This window comes from Parasteatoda tepidariorum, chromosome 9, assembly GCF_982258835.1.
Source record: "Parasteatoda tepidariorum strain Cologne lab strain chromosome 9, Ptep-v5.0, whole genome shotgun sequence".
Lineage (NCBI taxonomy): Eukaryota > Metazoa > Arthropoda > Arachnida > Araneae > Theridiidae > Parasteatoda > Parasteatoda tepidariorum.
The window spans coordinates 105,022,319-105,048,237 of NC_141763.1; the positions used below are offsets into that span (position 1 = coordinate 105,022,319).

At 27.9% G+C, this 25,919-nt stretch overlaps 2 protein-coding genes across 11 annotated transcripts in view; one reads left to right on the plus strand and one right to left on the minus strand.

Annotated features, from left to right (window-relative positions):
* LOC107447800 (uncharacterized) overlaps positions 1-4,405 on the plus strand; it is a 117,721-nt gene extending 113,316 nt beyond the window's left edge. The window contains exon 11 of the mRNA XM_071186833.2: positions 77-4,405. Within this exon, the coding sequence (XP_071042934.1) occupies positions 77-376 (300 nt within the window). The 3' untranslated portion in view covers positions 377-4,405. The remainder of the gene's footprint in view (positions 1-76) is intronic.
* The window catches only part of PGAP1 (GPI inositol-deacylase), a 79,044-nt gene continuing 57,513 nt past the window's right edge, over positions 4,389-25,919 (minus strand). For 4 of the 10 annotated variants that reach the window (XM_071186834.2, XM_071186837.2, XM_087152552.1 and 1 more), the window contains 6 exons: positions 25,596-25,689; positions 22,068-22,158; positions 19,280-19,471; positions 16,955-17,117; positions 15,315-15,574; positions 4,389-7,148 (listed from right to left, as the gene is read on the minus strand). In XM_071186834.2, coding sequence (XP_071042935.1) covers positions 6,980-7,148; positions 15,315-15,574; positions 16,955-17,117; positions 19,280-19,471; positions 22,068-22,158; positions 25,596-25,689 — 969 coding nt within the window. In that variant the 3' untranslated portion in view covers positions 4,389-6,979. Of the gene's footprint in view, positions 7,149-8,917; positions 9,263-15,314; positions 15,575-16,173; positions 16,650-16,954; positions 17,118-18,823; positions 18,843-19,279; positions 19,472-22,067; positions 22,159-25,595; positions 25,690-25,919 lie in introns of those variants that run through there. The other 6 variants (XM_071186835.1, XR_011638023.2, XM_071186836.1 and 3 more) reach the window with 6 other exon arrangements.

A 25,919-nucleotide genomic window follows, 5' to 3' on the forward strand; every position in this document is an offset into this window, starting at 1 on the left:
TTATCTCTTTCAGGCCCTATTGTTTAATTAACCAGTCTAATTTATATAATAATATTGCTTTGATGTTTGCTTACAGATTGTATTACCTACCGGAAGACCAGCAGTGCCAGCAACCACAAGGAAATACACACGCTATATTGTGGAACCAAGAGAGCCAGCTTTGGCACTTTTGCCTGATGGATCAGTCACCTGTCTCCGAAGAGGAGTGTATATTCACCCCAAAGACTGTGCCAAATTTATTGTCTGCGTACCAGCAGAAGACAGTGACGAGTTCGATGGATTTATTCACGATTGTCCAAAGAACTCTTATTATATGGAGCACAAGGGAAGGTGCCTTCCTGGTGACAGAACTGACTGCACACCGAAAGGAGCATAATTGTGATACTGTGGCAAATGAGATGATTGGATCGATTTGTAGTCATCGTATACCTCATATTGCTATTCTCTAAACTTTTTGGATTACATGACAAATTTCTTATGCTTAATAAATTAGGAAGTTTGTAGTAAAAGCTTACAAGGGTACTTCTCTGAAGGAGGACGTTAAGAACAACTAATTCTGAATTCAATTGTGTTACACACTAAACGTTCACTACTTATACAATATAATTTTTTTTATTTAAAAAACACAAGCATAAAATTTTTTATTAAATTTTAAGATATCAGATTATCAAAACACAATAAATATATGAGAAAAACTACCGGCGGACAATCCTATATTTCACATGCAAGAAAATGGCATTTTGTTGGAGAAATAGTTCATAAAATATAAGAAAATATACTTAATTTCAAGAAAAATTATTTTAAGTACTTTAATTTATTTTATGTTAAAATAACAGCGTGGTTTCACATGTTTCTTTTTGAACATGCATTAAAACACCAAATTGCTTGTTTAGTAAAATATAACTTACTATTTATTGCTGTCATTTGTTAAGGATCTTATCAAATAATCATCCTATTTAAACTTAATATTCTTATTTTTAAACATTCAAACATCATTAAAGAAAGGTTTTATTCATTTCTCTTTTTTGCTTAAAACATGGAGACAGTGAATATGAATGTCTAAAAGTGTCCTTTTCGGTTGCAAAAAAAAAATTTTTTTTTTAAAAAGGTATTTATAGAAAACTATTGCAATAATTTATGTTAATCCCTATCATCAGACAGAATTATAAATCAACTCTAAAACTTTTACAGTGGACTAAATTTAAACCTAATAGTTGAAAGAGATTAAAGTTTAGATCTTTGTTATGCTCCCACTTTTTGAGTACTGCCCTTTTATTGAAACATTTTAACGATGAGGAGCATTAAAATAATTCAAGATGACTAAATCTTTAGAAACAATTGAACACAGTTTGAAATTATATGGACATTATAATAAAGGATGTGCAATATGGTAAATCATGGGAAAAAATCTAACACTTTGAATAATTTTAAACTAATAATATGATTTTTGGTGATATAATTGAATTATTGGGCACAGATTATCCAATAATTCAAGATTATTATGCATTGAAGATTTTCGAAGATTATCCATTAGGATTTTCAGGGTTTCAAGGGGACATGCTAATAAATTTCTGTCTACTTTTTAGAACTTTTTTCAACTTCGAAGCACAAATTAAATTTCTCTTAAGAAACATAATCTCTCCCCTAACAAATTAAGATATATTATCCTAAAATATGGGAGTAGATTGTAGGCTCATATCCAGAGGGAACCAGATAGGACTGTGCTCCACCCAAAAGAATCATTTGCCCCTAAAAAGATATTAAGAAAAATTTAATTTCATCAATTAAAGTTAATATTTATACTAATTTTTAATTATTTATATTAATATATTTTTTATACCATTTAATAAAAAATTAAGCAGTTAAATGCTAAATTCATAAAAAAATATTTACAGAAGTTCGTTCAGCCAATTAAGAATGCAATCCCCCACAAAAATGTAAGTTCACAGTGCTCCTGATTTCAGATAAGTTTAATGAGAGAAAATACTTTTTTAATTAATAGTTTGAACAAATAGTTAAGACCTTGAAGACAACCCATTATAGCAAATGATTATTCAGATTGTTGATTTTGTTGCTCATTAAATCAGCTCTGTTACTGTTATGGGCAATCAGAGATTATTTTAAGTTAGAAATTAAAATTGGTTAGGTGAGACAATATGGACTGTTGAAAATTACTACTTGTTTGAGAGCATCGTTTTGTTTCCTTCATTTTTTTAAAAATTTAGTGAGGATTATTAATATATTTATACAAAACTATTGTTAAAAAATTGCCGTTGCGTTTAATGAAAGTTTATACAGTAATGATAAACTTTTGTGCAGTTTCACTTATAATTATTTTGACCAAAACATAGATAGATTCACTTTCGTATAAATTTAAAATTTTAAAAACAACATATTTTATTTTTGTATAACATAGTCAAACAAATATCTTAACAATATCTTAAGTTTTTCATAAATTACTTTAAAAAATGCATACATTTGTGAGAAAATAAGTTTAATTTTACATCTTATTTTTAATCTCAAACTGCCATGCTACACTAGTTATAATAATTTTAATTATAACATTTAATTTTCCACGATTCTCGCCCACGATTCCCATGGAAACTTGATGAGAATTTGTTACATTAACCTTTGTTTTTAAAGGATTAGCTGAATGTAAATAAGTATGGTTGTTGCTTTTTGTTTGTTTTCAGAAAAATGGTAGCTCAATTTTTCTGTTTACTTAGCGTAAAGTTTAGTAAATAAATTGGGAGGATGTACTTTTTTGCAACAAAAAAAAATGACAGTATATGTATTATTGTATTTGTTATTCAATGTCAAAGTCTTGTCAATTAAAAATTTTATTTTTAATATTTGCCTCTTTTTTATTTAAATTGGAATACTGACTCATTCCTTTGGTAACTAGCTAACTGATACATTCCTTAGGTACACATAAACATTTTGTAACTTGAATCATCGAACAAAAGCATTTTGAAAATAAAATACATATCAATGATCTACTTTACAAATGTCCAAAATGTATATTAAAGTCCATATGAATAGAATATTTGCAAAGATTGCCATTGATATACTATGTTTAGATAAAAACAAAACTTGATTAATTAAAGAACTTTTCTAGTTAAATTTTAATTTGTCAAAAATTTACAATTAGCATAAATTAAATTTTTTTAAATAGATAAAATATCAAAAAATATATAATTAATTATGTTTCCTGATAAGTACAGCATTTAGTACAGCCACAAATTACTCACATAGAGGGTAAACGGTTTTACACTGAATTAAAAGATAAAATACTAAACAGGAAGGAAAAAAAAATTAAAATTTTCATTTTCAAAAATAAAAAATGCAAGTTTTATTTTCTACACTTCTATTCTGTAGCATACTTCCAACACAAAAGGTAATGTAAAACATAACATGTCATCAGATGTATTCTCCAAAGATTTAACATGTTCAATGCACTAAAACATATTTACTAACATAAAAAAAACACACTATATATATATTCATATTCTGATAAAAAGATAATATTCATAGTTTTCCCAATATCACATTTCCTTAATACTTTTGTTAAAAAAATAAGTGTTTGAAATATCCTTAAATTATAATTTTAAAAATGAATGAAATAATTGACAAATAAACAAATGAAATTACATAATGAATTAAGTATGCGTAAAATGACTAGTACTTGGTGTTAAAAAATACACTGAAATAATTCATTACAATATACTCTATTTAAATAGCAAACAATGAAAAAATACGAAATGAAATTTTCACATACAAAATGGGAAATTTCTCACAAAACTATAAACATACAAATTTATTTCATAAATAAATGATATCAGCCTGTTTCAAATAGTATCATAGAGTAAAAAATAATAGAATTCAGTCGATAGTATAACAAATGATAAAAAATAACACAATTTAAAATCATTAAGTCAACTATATTTTTTGAAAAACAATTTAAATAATTTGATCATACAGCTAATAAAACTATCTGTATATCCTTGTTGCTAAAAATTATCATTAATTTACATCATAAAATGAATTTAATTAAAAATATTATCAAATAAAATCACCAAACACATTTAAGAATAATTTAAAAAAAGAAAAAAAAATTATTTAACGTTAAGAGGGAATTCAGAAAATGTACTATAACCTTTTCCCCACTTTTATTCTAAAATGTGTGCACTTAAAAGTAGTAAAGAATACACTGACTTTTTTTTATGGTAGAGTTCATGGTAGGTTCTATAAGTGCCCACTGATTAATTTTTAATGAAATATTAAACTAAAAAAATTCTGTAATTTGATGACCCTGATTCATTTTCTCTTGTTTACATTTTTCTTTCAAAGAGAAGCTTACTGAGAATGATTGGAATGTTTTAAAAAAAAAAAAAAAAACAGGAAATATTGATTAAAATGAAAATTGAAGAGCTTAAAATACTGATTCTCTAAGAAAGCAGTGTAGGGGTATGAAGAACCTTTTTTTACAAAATAACTTTTTAACATAATAAAATTACTAAGCTGACATTATTTCGACAATTTGATGACTCTGGTTTGTTTTCCTAAACATGTTTTTAAATAGAACATTACACCAAATTGATTGGAATATTTAATGAGCAATAATAAGCTGAAAATAATGATAAATTTAAAACATTGAAAGTAGATAGGGGTAAATAAAAATAAAATGATTGAATATTTTCAATACATTTACCTTTAAAACACAAAATTAGTAAAACTTGTTTTTGTGCTTATAAACATAATCTATTGATAAAATTTGTCACTACATAATGCAATCATATTAGAATAGTAATAAATAACCCTATAGCATTTTTTGAACAAAATAAACTTTTTTTAAAATCTGACTTAAATTCTTTTCTCTTCTATTATTAAGGGAATTGTCTTTGTACCACCTTAGTAACAGAAATCTTCCAGAATGGAAGCGAGAGCTGCAGGTTTTTAAAAAAAAAAAATTCACAATGCTTTAAAACAAATTTTCATCTTAGATTTAAAAAAAAAAAAAAAAAAAAAAAAAAAAAAAAAAAAAAAAACAAGCCTAAAATATAACATGAGAGAGGAAACAGAAAAATCATTTTTAATTCGGAAACTTACTCAATTACTATTTGTTTCAGATCCTTATCAAATTTGTCAGTCGGTCTGCAGCTATATCAGCTAAAGAAAGGTGATGACTGTCAAAAATTCCTAATAATAGTATTTTATTAACTGGAACATAAAAAAATATTAAAGAATAAATTCTTAATTTTCAAAACTAATTGCTTGTAAAGAGACTTAATCCATCTCCAAAATTTTAATCTATTCATTTAAAAGAGTAAAAAAAAATTTATGGCAAAAAAAAACAACGAATTTTTACAATAATAATCTCAACCTCACTTTGTCAAATTTGTACTGAATATTGAACCTGTAAATTTTGTTACAGGGTAAACCATCAAATCAACGATGTAGCCCAATTACATTTATATTATGATTTTTAAATTAATTATTCAAGAAATAGATAAGTAGTAGGAAATGCCAAGTTTAAAGAACCCATAGAAAATTGAAGTTGTGAGTTATTTATTTGAGACTGGAACTGTAGAACTTTTACAAATTGACAGAAAAGACAGTTTTTTTTCTACTTTTTTTTAAATGTAGTAGGTTTGAATTTTTAATAATTTTAAAGGACAAAATTTCTACTTTTTTCTTCTAAATAAAATTTTTTATTTTTAATATCAAATGTTTTACTGGGGTACAATTATGTCATAGGTTAAAGTGTTTTCTCAATCTATCCATAAAAAGAGGATAATTTTTTATCTTTTTCAATACTCTAGATCAGTGTTCTCCACCCCCGGTCTGTGGATCAAATGGTACCGGGCCGCCCATTTCATTGAAACTGAATTTAAATTCCCAGTTCATAGTTTGATTAGTTAAATTCTTAGTTTGAATTCCTGGACATAAGCAACACACTTCGGGTGTCATTGTCTCCGATTACCCCCAGAGGGAACCGTCTCATTGCAAAGAAACAAGCTCAGAATTCTCATTGATTTAACGTCCTAGTAAGTTAAAAAACTTCATATTTATTTTTTGGTGTAACTGTACTTTATTTCGAAGGCATGTTTAAATACAATTAAATTAAAATTAATAAATCAAAATAATCTAAAATATAAACAATCAACGTCCCCCCCCCCTAGCAGGTCGCAGTAAAATTATGAAAGATTGGGGAACACTGCTCTAGATAACAACAAATTCATCTATACCATACCTTAGAATAGTTTAAAATGGGTTAGTTCTATTTCAAAATTTTATTACTTGCTGGTTTTGATTGATCATTTAGCTCTTTTTGAGGTTTATTTTTAAGAACACACACCACCAAGCAAACTCATTCTTTTTGGCATACTTCAAAATATATGGAATACAGCATGACAAGGTTCCCACTCCTCTACCTTCCAAACTAAAAACCTTCAAAGAATTTTCTGAGACACTATAAGATATTATAAAGACTAAGTGTAAAATATTACAACCAAGTGCTATACCTTTAAGATTTAATTAAACTCACAAAAATAATACTTGTAAAAAAAAAAGAGTATTAGGTTAATTTTTTATTAAATCCATCAGTTTATATCTATTTTTGTAGAGCCATATTTTTTAAATCACAAAGCAATAGTTAAATTACTAGTAGAATCACATTCAATTCATCACCATTTTTCTCTTGCATGTAAGCTTATTTGATCAGTAGTAAAAAAGAAATCTGGAACAAAATATTTCGTGGTTCAAAATAAATAAATAAATAAAAACAAGCATTTTTAAGGACTTCTGAATGATAAATATTTCTAAAAGCTTTCAGAAATGGCAAGTTAAAAAAGTACCTAAAGGTATTCTCTAAGAATTGTGGGAACCCTGCAAGTGATTTCATTCTTGCTGTCCCAGCATGTTTTTTTTTTATCTAAAATAATTGAAAAAAAAAAAACTATACAACCAATTAATAAAACTAAGCTAAATGAGATAAACCATTAATGTAGGACAATGTTTGACACACAGCCAGGCTCAAGAAACCAATTGCTATATAATAAGTTAATCTGTAAAGTGAACTGATGCCATACATAGTTGAAATGACAGCTAAGAAATGCATTATATGTGAAGAAGAAGTATAATGACTCCTGAAAGTAAAATAAATAAACAATTAATGGACTTCATTTATTTCTTACAGAAATTAAATATCAAAGAAATATTGCACATAAATGTAGATTTTTACATGATGCTGGTTACCTGTCAAATTACATTACATTGTGTTCATTTCCACATTACATTTTATTTTGTGACGACTATTGAGGTGCAATTCATGACTTCAATCACTTCCTGGCAAAGCTGAAATTTCAAATGCTCACAAGATACAGGATGATAATCAGAAGCAGTTGGATTGCAAGGGTTTAAAAATGAAACAACTTGGCAAAACCTTTAGTTCAATCTAAGTAAGGAGTTAAAATCAAAGAACCTTGTTGAAATGTAAAGTGTAGAAACTAAATGGACTACATCAAAAAATTCCACCTTATGTACAGCTAACAGCATACCGAATAAGGCACAAGCAACTAGATCTAAAGATTGGATTGAGCAGGAATTCACGAGGGCATCACAAGCATACAAAAATGACATTCAAGAAGATCAGTAGAAAAATACAAGGAGAGAAGAAAAGAAGATCCATTAGTTTATAAATAGACTATTCGATGAAGATTGGCTTTAAGATATTGAATGAAAAAGATTCAATGAAAGCAGAGCTTTTTTTTCCGAAATAAGTTTTTGATCTAACAGATTTGAAACCTAAAACAACGGCACATAGATAAGATAAACTAATTTTAAACTGTACTTCGCTGATGGAATAAGTGAATGGAGGCACACAGAATGAGGTTTCAATTAGCCTACAGTACCTGGTGCAAAAAATGAGATTGTTTAGCAACCTTCTTGAATAGGAGTCAAAGAAGAAATTAACAAACCAGGGTGGCCACTCAAATCAGGCTTCAAATTTCCTTGATTTTTCCAGGTAAAAATTGTAAAATTTCTAGGTCAGCATGTTTTTTTCCCTCATAAAGTGTACAAATGGCAAATAAAGAAAAGTGCCAATATTAAAAAGTATTTTATTTTAAATCTTATTTTTTTCAATGCATCATCTTAAACAGAGAATTAGATTAAATTGTGGAAGAACCTGCTAAGCGACACTTTAGTGAATTTGAGTAAATGAGAGCTAAAGTTTATACGTTCCCTTTTTTTTTGTTGTTAAATCTTTATGATTTTAGTATGTTTATGAAGGCATAACTCACAAAAATTTTAGAGGTCTATCAATTTGATTCCAACTATATTAATAAGGAAGATTTAAATGATTTCTGTGAATAGCATTTGCTTGTTTTTACGGACGATTTTTAATGTTTTTCATTTAATATAATTTTGTTTGAAAAGATAAAATAAATTAACATATATTTAGACTTACATGCATAAAATAAAATTTTAGTAGCCTTAATTTGGAACAAACTGGTATAAAATTTTATTTAGCAGTGTTAGTTCAAAAACTGATAAAAAAAATAAAAAAACGATTCAGAGGCAATATGAGCTGAACTTTCAGTAATTCTTGATTTAAAAAAAGGTTTATTTTAAATAGCGCTGATTGCGGTTAAAATGTTGCGCCACTTCTTTACATCTAAATATATTTCTGAAATTAAATACATTTTTGTAAGTTTTAATACAAAAAATATTTAAGCATAGTTGTTGAAATGCAAATTATTTTCAATTTTATTAAAAGTAATGCAAATTTAGGCAAAAATGACACATTTTAATTTATAAAAATGTTTATAAAAAAGTTTTTTTTTCTTTCTATCATAGTGTAAACTACGAATTTATGACAAGTTACGCAGTTCTTATTTTTCAAAATTCAGGTTACCACTTCAAGAATTTCTGCCATTGAACACCAATCCACTCAGTAAATCAACTTTTTTTATTTTCAATTTCTTAATCTTGAACCTAGAAGACAAGTGAACACTTGTTTAAGTAACAAAGTCACATTCACCCTCAAGAAGAACTCTTTTAAGTGAAACTTAATCAGTATTTGCGCAAAATGGGAAGTAAGAACTATGCAAACCTCTCATGGTTAGCCCGATACCAATGAAGCTCTGATATGTTTTTACCAAAGTATCAATTGCATCAACACCACAATCTCAGCTAACAGGGAGTAAAATAAAGCTTGACTATCTATATCTGTCTTTCATTCATATGCAGACTCAATTTCCTGAAAAAGTTATTAGTTTTGTCAAATCAATAAGTATGCTTATTGAATTGGATTTAACAATCAATATTTTAAGCACACATCTTAAAGAATACACAAGTGGGCGACCTTTGTGCTAAAATACAAACTATGGCAAACAACGTTAAAGAGCACAAAAATATTTATAAAATACAGACAGCTGTTTCGGATGCTAAAGGGGCACCCTTCATCAGTGCAACAGAAAGAAATGAGAGAAAACAGGGTAAATATAGAGAAAGGTGACGTCACAAGAGGGTTTATAGCAACGGCCAATAGGAGGGAAAGGTGAATGGATGACGACGAATAGGAAGCAAGGAACAAACAGGTGGTCAGTTAAGTTTAATCATAGATTTCCAAACAGGAGAAAGATATGGAACGCTGGATAGGTCATTGACCAACAGTTTGGAATTTTTGAAAATATGATAAGACTCGTAAAAATCTAAATCAAAAACTGAAGAACAATTTTGAATGACTTTAGAAGAAAAAAAATTAAAATTATGATTACCAGAGATGCCAACTTGAAAATTATGATTTCAGTAATAATCACACATAACTTATAATGATTTTCAGTAATCCTCAGTAATAATAAAGTTTTACCTCATAATTTTAATATTAAATGCTTATTTTGATGGTACTATAAATTAAAAATTAATAATAATTAATTCATTATATAATTATTTTAATAATTCATATTCCAAAACTGTTCTGTTTAAAAAAAAGATAAAATTTGAGTTTAAGATTGACCTAAAAAAGTGCATAAATACATACTTGTATAATGGAACACAAAATAAAAAACTGAAACTTCAATAAAATTTTTTTTATTTATCTGTTATATGCAGGGTTGGCAGGTTTTTGACATGTGACAGTTTTTGACAGTTTAAACCATGGTTTAATCCGTCACGTCAAAAACCTCACTGTCAAAAATGTCAAAAACCTATATTCATATGTGAAATTTAATTAATGCATAAAATTTATATATTTTTTTATAAAGGATAGTGTTTCTAAATATGTTCTAGAAAAAATAAATTTAAAATTTTGAAGAAACACTTATATTTTGAATAGTAACCAAAATCTTGTACTTTTGAATGCTCACATCTTTTGTAATATTACGTAATCATTTTCATGTGTTATTGAAAATCTGCAGCGATATTATTAAGAAACTTATTTATAACCAAATTTAGTGTATACAGTGTTTTCATCGCAGAGAAAAAATGGATGAGAATTTCTCACCCTTTCTCAAAAACAGGGTGAGATTTCAGAAAGTTAAGTGAGATTTCTAAAAATTAAAAAACAAAAACGTAAAGAGATATGAAAAAAATCATTTCTTTAATTATAATACATTTTTAATATCTTCTAATTTTTAAAGCATTGAATATTTTTGCTGCATCATCATATGGAAAATGTTCTATATCTACTTTTTCATCAGCTATTCTAATTAGGTAACTCAAATGCGTATTTGTTTCGTTTTGATCGTTTCTACCCACATTTGTTTCATTTTCATTTGTCCGTTTCGGAGTAGAAGATATTGCCTTTACAAGGTATTTGTCCATCTTGCATTAATGCGCAAAAAATTTGAACGTCTTACATGAAGAAACCTTACATACAGTAAACACGTGGTTGCAGAGAAATGCGTTCTAAAAAAGGTTCGGAGGGATGGTGTTCTGTAGTTCTTAAAGATTCTGAACAATACTGGTAAACAGGGAAGCTAGATAATGGGGCAGATGTTGAAAATAATGAAAGATCCAGGAAGAAAAGTGAAATGGATTTCATTATAATTGGCGCAATGAGAAATTTTTTTCAAAATGCGAGAAATTCGCGAATTTTGAAATTGGTTTATAGAATGCGCGAATTTCTCGCGGTAATCATTTTTTAATGCGAGAAAAGAAAAAAATATGCGAGATTCTCGCGTTCTAGTGAAAACACTGTGTATAGTATAGATTATACTAAAAATTAGACATTTTTAAAGATAAACATTAGCAGTTTTGTACATTAGACATCTTTTAAAGAAAAATCTTTTTAATATTCTTTTAAATCTTCTTAATAATCTTTTTAACATGAGACATTACAAATTTAAGTGCTTTCTGTTAAATACACAGAGTAGTTAGTGTCGATTTACAGTATATTCAGCCTATTCATTTACTATGCTGAAAATTTAGTTTATCCAAATACTTGTGAATTTCATTTTGCTGAATACTATATAGTTTTGTTGAATATCTAAATATTCAGCTGTTGAATAATTATTTCTTGCTTTCAAGATATGCATTATTTGTATTCTTAATACAAGTGGAGAAAAAAAAATTAAGAGGTAAAAATTGTTTTAAAATGATAAGTGTAATAATTATAAATAAATATAATAAGCAATATGAATTATGTTTATCATTATTCACAAATATAACTACTTTTAAATTCAAATTAACATACTGGATAATAAAGATATTCGGTATAACATTAAAAATTTTTTTATACACTTGTATCAAGTTTGTATTTATAAAACATAACTTGTAAGTTCCTTATAAATATTAGTTATATGTTCCTTATATGTCAAAAATGCATAGTAATAAACTTTTAATCTTCTTAAGTATCAAAAAAAAATTTTTTTTTCAAAATATAAATATTTAAAAAATTTTTGTGCAAAATTTTTCTGCACATGCATTTGAATATAAATTTCTGAGATTTTAAATCTGTTATTTTACCTTAATTTTAATTAAAAAATATTTTAAAACCTGCTGATTACCTATAGTATAATTAAATTTCAATATAATGCATGGCAACTGTTGGTAGTTTTGAAGTTTACATATTTTCTTGGCAAACTTCAGTTTTTGACATTTTTGACGGGTTTTTGACGGTTTAAACCAGTATTATACCCATGTCATGTCAAAAACCACTTTTTGACGTCAAAAACCCAACCCTGGTTATATGTAAATCTAATTTAGTACTTTGCTTTGCAGCTCTTATCTCAGCATCAGAAAATTTCCTTTTGAAACACACTTTTTTGTTTGTTAACGCTTTTGTTTTTTCTATAAGAAGAGAAGACAAAGTGAGACAAATTCCAATTCCAAGAGAAGACAAATTCCAATTCCATTAGTCTGATTGGTTAAACATGTCTGTCTTGCTTTTGATATCAGTGAGGGAAAAAAAAGTTTGGATGAAACGAAAACGCGCGGCAAAAAAAAGTGGGGGAAGAGGGAAACTCAAGAAGTTTTTCTTAATTTTAGTCGCTAGTTGGCTTAAAAAGTTGCCGATTTTATGCAACTCGTTGCAAATTCGTTGTTTTTACTCACACGTTGTTCTACTTCTACTAAAATAGTCGCCCTAGTTGCTATTGCTTTAAAATAGTCACTTTAGTAGCCTTTTTAGTCGCCAATGGGATCACCGGGATCCATTTCGGATCACCGTCCTCATCGACCAATACGATTCAATGAGAATGATTCTTAAAGGGAAAAATTATAGAATAAAAATGAAACTTTTGGATGAGTTGAAAATTATTTTTCCGTAATTTTGGGGGAGTAGCCCGTAATAGCGTAATGTTGTCATAAAATCCGTAATAATTACGGTAAATCCGTAATAGTTGGCATCTCTGGATTACAGTCCTGCAAAGATTGAAAACGAAAGTAGCTGAGAAGAGAAAGGAGAGAGAGAGAAAGGGAGAGAGGCCAAAGCTAGAGAGGATAGTAGAGGTTGGACGCTCTTCCGAGCAGGACTATTTTTGTCGCCACTGATATGTTTTAGATGGATATTTCTTATATATGTTTAGTTTAGATGTGTGATGTGCTGCTTTTACCTAAATAAAAAAAATCAAGCAGCCGAAGCTCTTTGTGATAATTTAGATGTGTTACTTTCAATACACATTGATATCTATCAATCCAGTCACGACGAGGGGGGAAGAAAGTTTACTAGTCCCAACAATGTTGGGCAATAGATGAGCGTTTAAATTTTTTTTTTTTTGACATAAGCTTCATGTTCCTTGACATGGCACTTTAAGGCACGCTTAGTTTGGCCAATATATGAAAGGCCGCATTGGCAATTAATTTGGTATATACCCCAGCTATTTTGACTGTCAATGGGCTGTTTGAGATTAGAAAATTTTATCTTATTAATGAGACTGAAAATAATATTAAAATCAAACTTCTTTAGGATATTAGCAACTTGCAGACTTATTTTAGGAAAATAGGGTAAAATGACTAAGTTGTTAGAAAATTCTTTGGAAGGTTTATCGGTAGGCGATTGTTTAGTTAAGTTTTTATAAATATTATCAATAATGTTAGAAGAATAACCTCTGTAATTTAATTCTGCATCAAGAAAATCAATGTTACAACAAATATCAACAGCACGGTAGACAAAAGACCGAAAGAGGCAAGTTTTTGGTTGGGAGGATTTGTAATGAGGGGTAAGAGAAACAGCAAAAGGTTTACGAAAGACAGTAGTATGGAATGAATTATCATTCCGAGTCACAAGAACATCAAAGAAAGGAAGTTTTTGATTAGTCTCTAATTCAAAGGTGAACTGAATGCAAGAATCAATGCTGTTCATAACATTAAGAATTAGGTCAAAATTACAATTATTTTCGTCTGACAAAGCAAAACTGTCATCAACATATCTTTTATAAAAGGGGAAAGTTAAGATTTTGAATAGTTTACTTTCAAAATAATGAATATAGATGTCACTAAGTATAGGGCTCAAAGGATTTCCCATGGCAAGACCATTGGTCATATGGTAAAATTTGTTGTCAAACACGAAAGCATTTTGTTGTAAACAAACACGGGTGAGGTTAAGATATTCATCGACCTCAAATTGGGAAAAATGATATTCCGAAATTCTACGTTTTAGGCATTCCAAAGCGCCCTCTACTGGAACATTCGTTCACTAATGTTTCGGTTTAATTTTTCTTCTTCTAAAGTCATTCAAAATAGTTTTTCAATTTTTGATTTAGATTTTTACGAGTCTTATAATATTTAAAAAAATTCCAAACTGTTGGTCACTGACCTATCCAGCGTTCCTTATCTTTCTCCTGTTTGGAAATCTATGATTAAACCTAACTAACCACCTGTTTGTTCCTTGCTTCCTATTCGTCGTCATCCATTCACTCTTTCCTCCTATTGGCCGTTGCTATAAACCCTCGTGACGTCACCTTTCTCTATATTTACCTGTTTACTCTCATTTCCTTCTGTTGCATTGATGAAGGTTGCCCTTTGAGCATCTGAAACAGCTATCTATGTTTTATAAATATTTTTGCGCTCTTTAACGTTGTTTGCCATAGTTTACACATCTTTAAGATTGTTAAAGAGACTCGTCCTATTTACAATTTAAAAATAATAATCTCAAAAATAGAAAACTTTTTGGTAATAGGTATTACTGATATTAGTTAATTGGTGCTATCTTAATATGTATCACAACACCTACTATGAGTACTGTGAAAAACAGGTTTTTAACAACCTTCTGAATGGGATATGTACCAGAGAAAATTGCTGATTGTGGTATTTTTTTACTATCAGGATTTAGTCTCGAGCAATAGAATTATGCCAATTGATTGTGTCCGCATATCTCCTTTAAATTTTGTGAAGGATTTTGCAACGTTGATCCTTACTGATTTATTGATTATTTAATTTTATTAACAAAAGAAAAAATAAAGATACAGCAAGTAACAATATATGAAAAAGTTGCTTAAGCACAAAATCATATTTATTTTCAATGCGACATTGCTTCGAAAAAAAATTACATTTTCCACTTGAGCAGTGCGCCTGAAACTTGCGCCATTACTTAATCCTTGATTTTAAAATTTAAATAGCTTATGAGAATAAATAGAAAATTACTTATAAGTCGACGAGAGAGTTTAACCTAGCAATTATTAATCCTTTGATTTTTCTTATTAACATTACAAGCACGACAAGATTAGAACTTTCGCATGCGTTGGGCAAGTCGAGATACATAATTTTCGAGCTCTGGTGCAACTTCTTCTTTTATTATAAATAAGATAATATACTTTTATGCAAATATTAATAAAACCTTTTGTTTGATAAAAAATATAAATAAAACTTACCTATAGAAACAAGGCGTGGGTAACTCCCAGAAATAGTGAGAAGTCACTATTACTATAATGCACTGAAGTCCGTTTATGTCATTAGGAGTTCTGAGAGTAAACTGGTTACTTTTTAACCACATTACAAAACTTGGGAAAGTGAGGCCCAAGAAGAGTAGTAGAAGAAAGAAGATGGTGAAGTGGAAGTACCACACAGTTGTCGAAGTACTTGGACCTCTACGATCTTCTTCCGCAATGCATCGCATACGGAAACATACTAACTGTAGAAAAAAAGGCAGTTTTTTAATTTAAAAAGAATAGCTGACCTAATAAAAAAATATGTCAAGAATTAATCACAGAAAAACTACTTACACATAAATACGTTAAACATTTTATTGCACAAATAATATTTAAATATCTTGGCTGGATTTACATATAGGATCTCGGAAGCACCAAAATTTTATCTTAATAAAACTCAAAGAAACACAATTTATAAAATTGAAATACAGTGCAAAAAGCAAAAGTTTTCACATAGATATTATAATTTATTTTAACCTCTTCCTTGAAAATTGTCTTATTTGAGTTCTGATCAATTATCACGCCAGCTGATTATTTACTAATTAACTAAAAACAGAATGTATAAGGTTTCTTTTAAATCAAAAGCTTAGGGCATGTGATAAATGTTTTATTCCTTTTATTTTAGTCACTAATCTAAAATAAAAGTTCTAAGAGTTAGCCAGGTCTCAAATGCTTTAACTCTTTGAAAAGCTGAAAAATTTGAATTTTTTTTATTTTAATAAGGAAGAGACGTGTAAATAAATTTCATTACATGCATGAAAAAAAAATCTGTTTGATTAAAATAAAATAGTGTTCTACATGAATGTAAATAAATTTTATTGAGATATAAAAGGTTTACAGTCCCGTTTGGGATTTATAATAATAATAAAAAAAAGATGAATAAAAGATTATTTTTTGTAAGACAAATACAGAAAACACAAACCTTGCATTAAATAATTAAACAGAGGAACATGTCAAATTTTATCTACAATAATGACAAGGGTTCTGAAGAGTTATTCTTTGGTGAAACACATCAAAACAATAATATCCTGTTCCTGCTAAATTGTGTACAACATGGTATTATCGACAACAACATGTGTTACTCTAACATGTTGAACAGAATCTGCTAAGAACTGATGTACGCCATGTGACCACATGTCTACTAATACAGTACCGGTAAGGGCTATATAAAAAATTTTAATTATTTTGTTTTTAGTCTCTTTGTTTTTTGCTGCATTCATCTTAAGATTTTTTTTTTACCACAGGCATCTGAAAATCAGACGGAAACTATGAATAACCCTGAAAAATTGAAATTTACTTACTAAAATACATTATAGTATTGAGATATATGATTTATACTTAGTCTAATCAATAGAGGATTAAATTCAACTACTTACAATATAAATACTACATTAATTAAACATGTATTGTTATTTAAAAAACAGATTTGAGAAAAAAGAAGTTTTTATTTATTTTTTTGATTGTGTGTAATTCATTTTACTTTCTTAAACAGTGCCTTATCGTAAAATACTTGAATAATTGCAACATAAAAGCTAAAACAAAATAAATGAAAAAAATAAATTTATTTTAAAAATAGACATTACCTTATAAAGATAGAATAAACATGTGAGTTGAATTCCTATTGAACCAGAAAGTCCTATTGAAGTGGCAGCAACCATAGCACACCAAACCATCAGTGGTTTTGTGACGCCTATTCTGATTTTTCTTTCTAGTTCAAGACGTACTTCTGATATTTCCATTAATGTACTATGTATTAAAAAAATATATATTGCAATAAAAATGATAGTGTATTGATAATTTCAGCATATAAATGTCTGTTGCAACAAGCATGAAAAAACTATATGAAAACAAAAGAAAGATTAAAATTGAATAGGATTTAGATGATAATAGTCAATAACAGATACAGCAGGTTTCAAATCATTAGCCTCATGATTATAGTGTTTTCATATTATCTGATTTGGTAAAAAATTAGATATTTAGGAATCGGCCATTTGTAAAACTTGACTTGTGGTAGGTGGAGAAAAAAAACAAAAACTAAAAGACAATATGTTATATACATTACGAATTCTTTTTAAAAATAAAGTAAAAAATAGTCTTATTAAGGTCTCAAAGTTATATTTATGAAAGAAGAAAAAAATAAAGAACACTAAATATTTTTCAAAGACAAAAGCAAAATGAAAACCAGTTAGGCTGCCTGATGAAACTTGGAAGTGTTTCATACAATTGCTTCTCAACATCTCTGTTTCTTACTGGCAATCAAACATATTTTGATGTTTCCTTTAGTCTTACAATCATCACTAGTGACTCATTAGATTTTGATATCTTTTTTATTTTTATTTTTTCGCTTAAATATTAATCAGAAATTTTTAATGAGCACACTTTCTTGAAAAAAAAAATAACAACTTACAAATAAAAAAATTAAAAATAAATAAGAATAAGTTCAAGTAGGTAAAACGAAAAAAAAAAAAAAAAAAAAAAAGGAGGCAGATCTAGTTGTTTCTGTAATGGAAATGTACAGGCAGGTTTTGTATAGCTTACTAAAATCGTAAGATGCGCTTTTGAATTTAATAGCTTGAATAGGGAATTTTTTTTAAACGCTAATTTTCAGAGATTAAAAAAAAAATATATATATATTTATGTATGAAAAAAGATAAAAAGCACTTTGTAAGATATTGGCTAGCTTCATACAACATGGGGTTCACCCCATCTAACTAGAAACTACTTCAAACAACAAAACATTGTCACAAAATTTTGCCATAGTTTTATTAGTGGGACTACTTTAGGAAATTGGTTGCAAAGATCCTTGTTTGCAATCCCAATACAAAAATATTTTATATTACATGCATATAATATATAGGATATATACATTCACTGAATAGAAATGTATTTTTGATTTCTGAGATTATAGTCATAAAAAGAAAAGGATGATTTAAAAAAAAAAAATGGTGATTACCATATACCTTGGTACATAATTCGACTTCTCATTTCCCAGAAATTCTATTAAAAGCAGGGGAACGCCATAAGTAGCAGTAATAAATTAGGACATTCATTGATCATAAAATATCGATCTTTTATAAACAATGAGATAAAGATGAATAACTCAATATTTATTTACTCCTTCAAATACTATTTTTAATATATTAAAAACAATTAACTTAGCATTTTCTCTCATCAACAAATTTTGTTCACACACAAAAGTTTTTTTTAGAAACAATATTTAAATTAAGTTTGGGAAGAAAATTTGAGAATAAGTAAAATTAAGATAATTTATTAATTATTTCAAAAAATATAACGCAATGAAAAGTTTTAAAACATACCCTAAATCTACAAATTTTAAGTTTGCAGTAACATCAGTGTCTGATTCAATGATGTTAGCAGTGTCATCAAACTGTCCCCACTCTGCAATCGACTTCATCTCATCTCTCGAGTCTCACAAAAAATTGTTTCCATCCAAAGAATTGAAATTCCTAGCTTTTTAAAAGATTTTACTATAAAATTTCAATACACATTTTGCCACATGTCTAGCATCATTTGACACATGATGTCTATTAGATCAGCATGTTTTTGTAAGATTTTTGGATATAGTAAGATATTTGGTCACCTAACAGCATTTGTTTGTGAATCTTTAATCAAGGGGGCACCCCATAGCATCTTTATTTGAGGACAATTGTATCATATCCAGAGAAAACTTGAGAACATATTTTTTAACTTGAGAAAATTTTGTTGTGTTGATAACTTTTATATTTTTTAATTTAAGAAATTTCCATACTTGGTTTTTCAGCAGTCTGCTTATACACTGGATATACCAGATCTCATAATTAAAAATAGGGGGTTGATTTATATACTGTGATAAACAGTAAGAGTAAATTTTGTGTGTTAACACTATAAAAATATATGATAATACTCACTTTCTTTTAATCATTATCCAAATTTTACAGGTAAAACTCAGAAACAAATTTATAGCAGTGTAAAGAATGATGACTGATCCACATGAAATTAAATATAAAAATGTCCTCAACAGCAATGTGTGTAGAAGAGTAATATCCTTTTGTCCAATTATGTCTATAGGAGGAATATATATAATTGACAAATCTGGAATCCTATTAAAATTAAGAAATACATATCAGTATTCATTATTCAGGGCAAAAGAATAGAAAGAAATGCTTGGAGGCAAAAATGGCTTAAACCAAGTTGTTTTTTTAAAAAAAAAATAATAATTTGATTTACATTATCAAATTTGATCAAAATTGATTTAATTCATAAAATAATATCAAAATTTGATTTTGATATTATTTTATGAATTAAATCAATTTTTGATTAATTTTTTTACATTCACCAATTAAAGCTCTGATAAAATGTAGTAATGTTTAATATTATCTAAAAACAATTATTATAACTACAATACTTGATATTTTGAACTAAACGGTTAAAATTATTATATAACTGTTAGAGACTAATCCAAACTAAGGAAATTTTAATTTAGGGTTCAGCATCCTCATAAATTTGTAAAGACAAAGACTCAATTTGTCAGATTTTAAATGAAAAATAAATTAACTTAGATAAGGAAATATAAAAAGAAAATATTATTTTAAATTATAGTACAATTCACATATTTATTAAGTTATAAAAGTACTTGCATTTAGTTTAAATAAACATAAATTTTGTCAATTACATCACGCAAAAAATTAGATATTGAAAATGTAACCTGTAGACAACAGTAGCTGATCAAATAACCACAGAAAGTGCTTTAAATAAGTAACTATGATTTTTTTAAAAACTCTAGTGAAATTAGCAAATAATTTACAAAGTTGCAAGATAAATTACAAATAAGATTGAGGCAGAGTGTTGAACTTATAGAATTTTCAATTCTATTATTTATTTAAGAGCTGGCTTTTAAGAGCTAAACTTAAATAAGTTTATTAATTTGAGTAGATGATATTTTACACTAAAAAATCAGAAGCAAAAACTAAGCTCTCCTGAATAAACATTGCTTTTTTTAAAATTTTTTTAAACAAATTCAGATTCTCGACATTAAAAATATGGGGGATAGCTACAATGTGGAAAATAGGGTCTCAAATAGTTCATTCAAAGGAGCAATTTTGAAAGTTTGAACTTCCTAATGTTGATTTTCCTTTATTTTTTTGCACTGAATAATATAAAAAAAGAAGTTTTTTAAATGTTATTTCTTAAGATATTATTTGATGGTTTTGGTTCAAATTTTCTATTTTGAATTATAAAATTACATAGTTAAATATGTAAAAAATTATTTACGTGATAATTCAAGAATTTTTTTTTGTCAGTTATTAAAATGAATAAAAAAAAACTTATATTAATTTTTATTACATTTAGAATTGTCTTTAATAAAAAGAATTTTTAAATATAATGAGTTAATTTTCTTGAATAGTACTAGAGATATGTTTAAAAATACAAAAATTGAAATTAATATTAAGGAGTCAAAAGTGAAATTAACATTAAGTCATTGCTAAACTATAGGGGCCATATTTTTCAGATTGCGACTGTTTCTCATATTTTGAGGAGGAAAAATCAAAATAAGGAAAAAAAAAAAGGTATATTTATTCAGAGAAAGCGAGTTTTTGTATCTGATTTTGCAATTTAACCCACCAATGGTTCTGCACACAAAAAGTTGTATTTTAACCAGCAGTCTCTCTGTATAGCAGAACCGGTCTTTCACAGTCATTAGATAAGGAAATACATGTTCCTAATTTTCCTCCTGCCAGTAGGTTAAAACATGGTTTGGACAAATATTTAGCAGATTCATGCTTAGCCCTTTGAATTTTTAAGTTCACATCTTAATAAGAGCAAAGTAAAGTCAATCATTCATTAGATAGAAAATAAATCATTAGAAGAATAATTTTTATTTTGAGCACTGCACATAAGTCTACGAGTTTCAAATGATATTAAATAGGTTAGTGAAATTTAATTTGCACATCTAAAGATGTTATTTTGAGATAGTACTTCTCTTAGTAAACATTTATGAACAAAAAACCCAGTTTATTTCCATTACAAGTAGGGACAGCTAAAATGTTTTGAATATGTCATAGCATGCTATTTTTGGACCATTTTTTATATATAAGTTGCAGTAAAGTAGAATTTTTAAAAATTGTGCCAAAATACTTAAAAATGACAAACTTGCACATTGGGGCTCTTAAATTGATGAATTATTCCAGTGTTGAATTAGTTAAAACTATATTTAATTAACTTTAAAATATCAACGTCACAGATTAATTTTCGCTCTTATTTTAAATACAAAAAATAAACCTCTTCACGAATTCTGGAAAATTGGCAGCTATGCAACAACAATTAATCACATAAAAGTAAAATGTAGACATACTGCACTAAACTAAAAGTAGACACACTTAAGGGGCAATATGAATTCAGGATAACAAAATTATGGGGTGCTACAAATCATGTTTCATGCAAAAACAAAAGGTGAAGAATGGATAAAACTGACGGGACATTAACTAGGGCGCATTGGAACACGTACATATCAAAAAAAGTTAAACTAAGTCTGTTTACAGATGCACAATTTTAGGTGAGAATACTTCAAAGAAGCCTCCAGCAGTTAAAACTCAAGTGTTTCTAACATCCTCTGATAAGACTGTCTCCATGCCTCGAGTTTAAAAATACACACATAGCAAAAAATTACATGCAAGAAAATGAAGTGACGTTTCTTACCAAATTAAATGAAATATAAATGTAGGAACTGCAACAAGAGTGACGTAGGTTGGATAATGACCAAATATCTGATAAAAAGATGGAACATAACCTAAAATTATAAAAGAGAAACAAAATATAGTAACTTTTAATGTTCTTAAAAACAAATATCAGTATCCAGAAGCCCTTTATCGAAAAGGACACAACACAGGACAACCAAAAAAGAAAAGGACACAACCAACATGAACTCCTCTTCTCCTTTACTATGCGTACTTGAGAGGTGTCATTTGTTCTCCACTTCTGGTGAACCCATCCAATGCCCTTAAAACCTCTACTTTTGTCCAAACAGAGATCTTTTTGACATGGGAGGAAATGGGAATAAGCAGTTAAAATAAAAGAGGACCCAATAAAAAAGTTAAATAGGTTTCTAAAGATAAACATCCGTAGGAATTCTTTCTTCTCCTGATTATATAAAATTTATGGGGCAACATCCTTTTTTTACCATTGACACTCCCTTTTCACTGAAGAATGAACTTGATTAATGAAAGCAGCGCCCAACTAACTCTAAAGTATATAAATATATTTCTTCATAATAAAAATTCATGACTGTTTTGAAGTTAACTTTAAAAATGTCAATTACAGCCGAACCTTGTTCACATGAATTTCTTTTAAAGTGAATTAATTCTCAATTCCACATCAAATTGTAAATGGTTATAATACCTACTTTTAATTTGAACACACTTAACGTGAAATATCTTTTAATATAAAAGCGAATTTCAATACCCTTTGGAAATTTTTTTTTATTAATGTGAACAGAAAATTTATAAGTGATATGGAACAGAAAATTAACAGGTAAGAAAACTGATCATTCACAGATTTATAACTATAAATGCAGGTTTCTTGAATTTATTTTTTGATAGTTTTTAAAAGTGCAATATTTGAGCAATCAATTGAAAGAGGCAGTGGTAATTGTCACAAAAAGTGAAAAACACTGAAAATTTCACATGTAAAAAATTGATAACAATTTACATACAAAATATGTTTTATATTTAACAAGGTTTTTTGAACTATCATTTAAAAATTAAATTACTTACTAATGAAGAATATCAAACCTTTATAGTAACCAATTCAAGAAAAAACCTACTTCTTATAAGAATTTGCAATATTGGATCTAAAAGTCGCATGAATATGAATCACGATATTGGATTTTAATCCACTGACGACTCTGCACGTTTAAAGTCATGCTTTTACCTGCAGTCTTCTCTGCATATCAAAACCGGTTTTTCCATGTTAATAGATAGGAGATAAGTGTATAGGGGTTAAACATTCTCTCAGTTTTGCCCATTTTCTAAACCGCCAGCGGGTTAAAAATCGTGTGAACATGAATCTTTATATTGGATTTTAATATCTCATGAATATGAATTGTGATATTGGAGTTCAAAAACACGAAAATACAAATTGTGATACTTGATTTGAAATTGAGTGAATATCAATCAAGATATAGGATTTTTAAATCACTTGAATAAGAATCAAAATGCACGATTATTTAATCGTGTGAATATGAATTGCAAGGCATAACTTTTAGATTGGGTAAATACGAAAATCTATATCTGGTATTAAAATCACGCGAGTAAGAATCACGTTTTGCATTGTTTGCAGATTCCAGCACAGTTGCAGATATTCAAATCATAAAAATCTGCCAAACAAAAAGAATAAAATTGGAGGAAGAGTAAAGTGCATGTAAACCCCTTGTTAACGGGATTTAACAAAAGTTGAGAAATTTCAGTGGATTCCAAGTTTTTGATTCGCCGTAGTCTGCAAACGAATAGTCTTGAGATACGCAGAATTCTGCAAAATATTTGCAGAAACATCACATACTCTGCTTCCAGTTATTAGAATTGGGAGGATAAAACAGAAGAAAAAAAACACGGAATTCCAAGGTAAATCTGGATTACAATCACCCCTGAGAGTTGTATGAGTTGTTGAGGGGGAGCAGGCATTACAGGAAATAACATAAATTCTTTCTTTTACCTTATGGTTGTGAAGGTAAAGAAGCGGGTTCTCCTTAGAAATGACCACCCATATTGATCATTTGTTAAATATGAGTAGTCATTATTCCCACACTCTCATAGAGTGTTCTAAGAAATCGATACTGCAGAATTACATTTATACAGGTGAGGAATTTTTTCTTAAATTTCACAATCAAATACATTGGTTTACTTTCTCGAATGGATGCTCATAAAGCAACTAAAACTGTTTGTTCCTTTGTAATGTAAAATGAATATGCTAAAATTTTTTCTTTGGTTTTTTTTTTTTTTTTTTTTGATACAGTTGATAAGTTAGAAGATTTCTGGAAAGCATGGGCTAATTAGAAACCAAAACAGAGAGATATTACCGATTATTTTGTAAGTAATCCTCTCTAATTTGTGCTATAAATCAGGTTACTGCTATTATTAGCTACTTTTGAGTAATATTTTATTTGCTTCTACTGAATTAAAAAAAAAAGAATAGAAAACTGAGTAAGTACATTTTTCGAATTTTGTCTGAACTATAATATTCTTATAATAATTTCTTCCCTTATAACATTTATTTTTTTTAAATAATATGCTGTAATTAATATGAGACACATAAAAAAGCAATTAATTTAATAAAAAGTGCAAAATAAGAAAAGTTTTGAAATGATATATATATTAATTTACATGTTTATAAAAGAAATGAAAGTTTAGCAAAAGCAAATAGAAAATGTTTGTGTATTGTATGATTTTTACAAAAAAAAAAAAAAAAAAAATTCTGAACCAATAGCAAGAACAAATTTTTTGTCACCCTTCGAGTTGACATTAATGAGGTTTGACTATACGTCATTTTAATTTAAAAAAAAAGATTTATCTAAGAACTTTATTTTTTAATATCAATAAATTAAGATAGAAAATAATAATTGAATTAAGTTTTATGATTTTCAAGTTTAATATATTTAAAACAAATACAGTCCAATTACTTTGAGAAATTATTCTCTTTCATAAATGAATAAATAATTAATCATAAATGTTTATAAGAAAAAATTGAATGCTAATGCGGGGCACACGCCATGAATTTCAAATTATTAGCCAGTAAATTCCCCAAAAATAAAAAGTACTAGTCAATTTTCGAATGTCTTCACCAAATGCAAATCTCAACAATTTTTTACTAATTTTTTTTTCCTCCATAGAAAACTATTTTACAGTAGTTTGCTTCAGGCTTATATTATTTGGGCCTAATTTTAATTGGTTATGTGGCACATCTAAAGAAAATAATTGTAATCGAAAAAAATACTGATTTGTTTAGAAAAATTCCTTTTTAAGAAATTTTAATTTCTTTCCAGTGGAAAAAATCATTCGCAAATTTTACGATTTTATCACATTTGGCAAGGTGGCAAAATGCTCGGTGCGGGCCCAGCTATTGGAGAAATAGAGAAAACATTAAGAGTTATACATCATAACACCACATAAATTGAATTTGAATGAACGATCTGAATACTTTTCTTTTTAACTTCAGTTTTTTGTTGTTGTTTACCTGAGGATGAGTATATATAAAGCTGTCCAGCAAGAAATGCAAAGCCAATTGAAACTATATATCCAATTATATAGGGTGCATTGTATTTCATGAACTAAAAGAAATAAATATGTTTTAACATATAAAGATTTATAAAAATATTTATATATTTAAGCTACAAATAGCATATACACAATAAATGTAATAACTATAAAAGCATCGATTTTAAATACAGTAGAACCTCAATTATTTAAAGTTATTAGGACTAAACATACCTCAGAAAATCAAATTATTCGAATTACAGAGGTAAAACAGCTTTTTAATTTACTTTCACTAATAAACTCT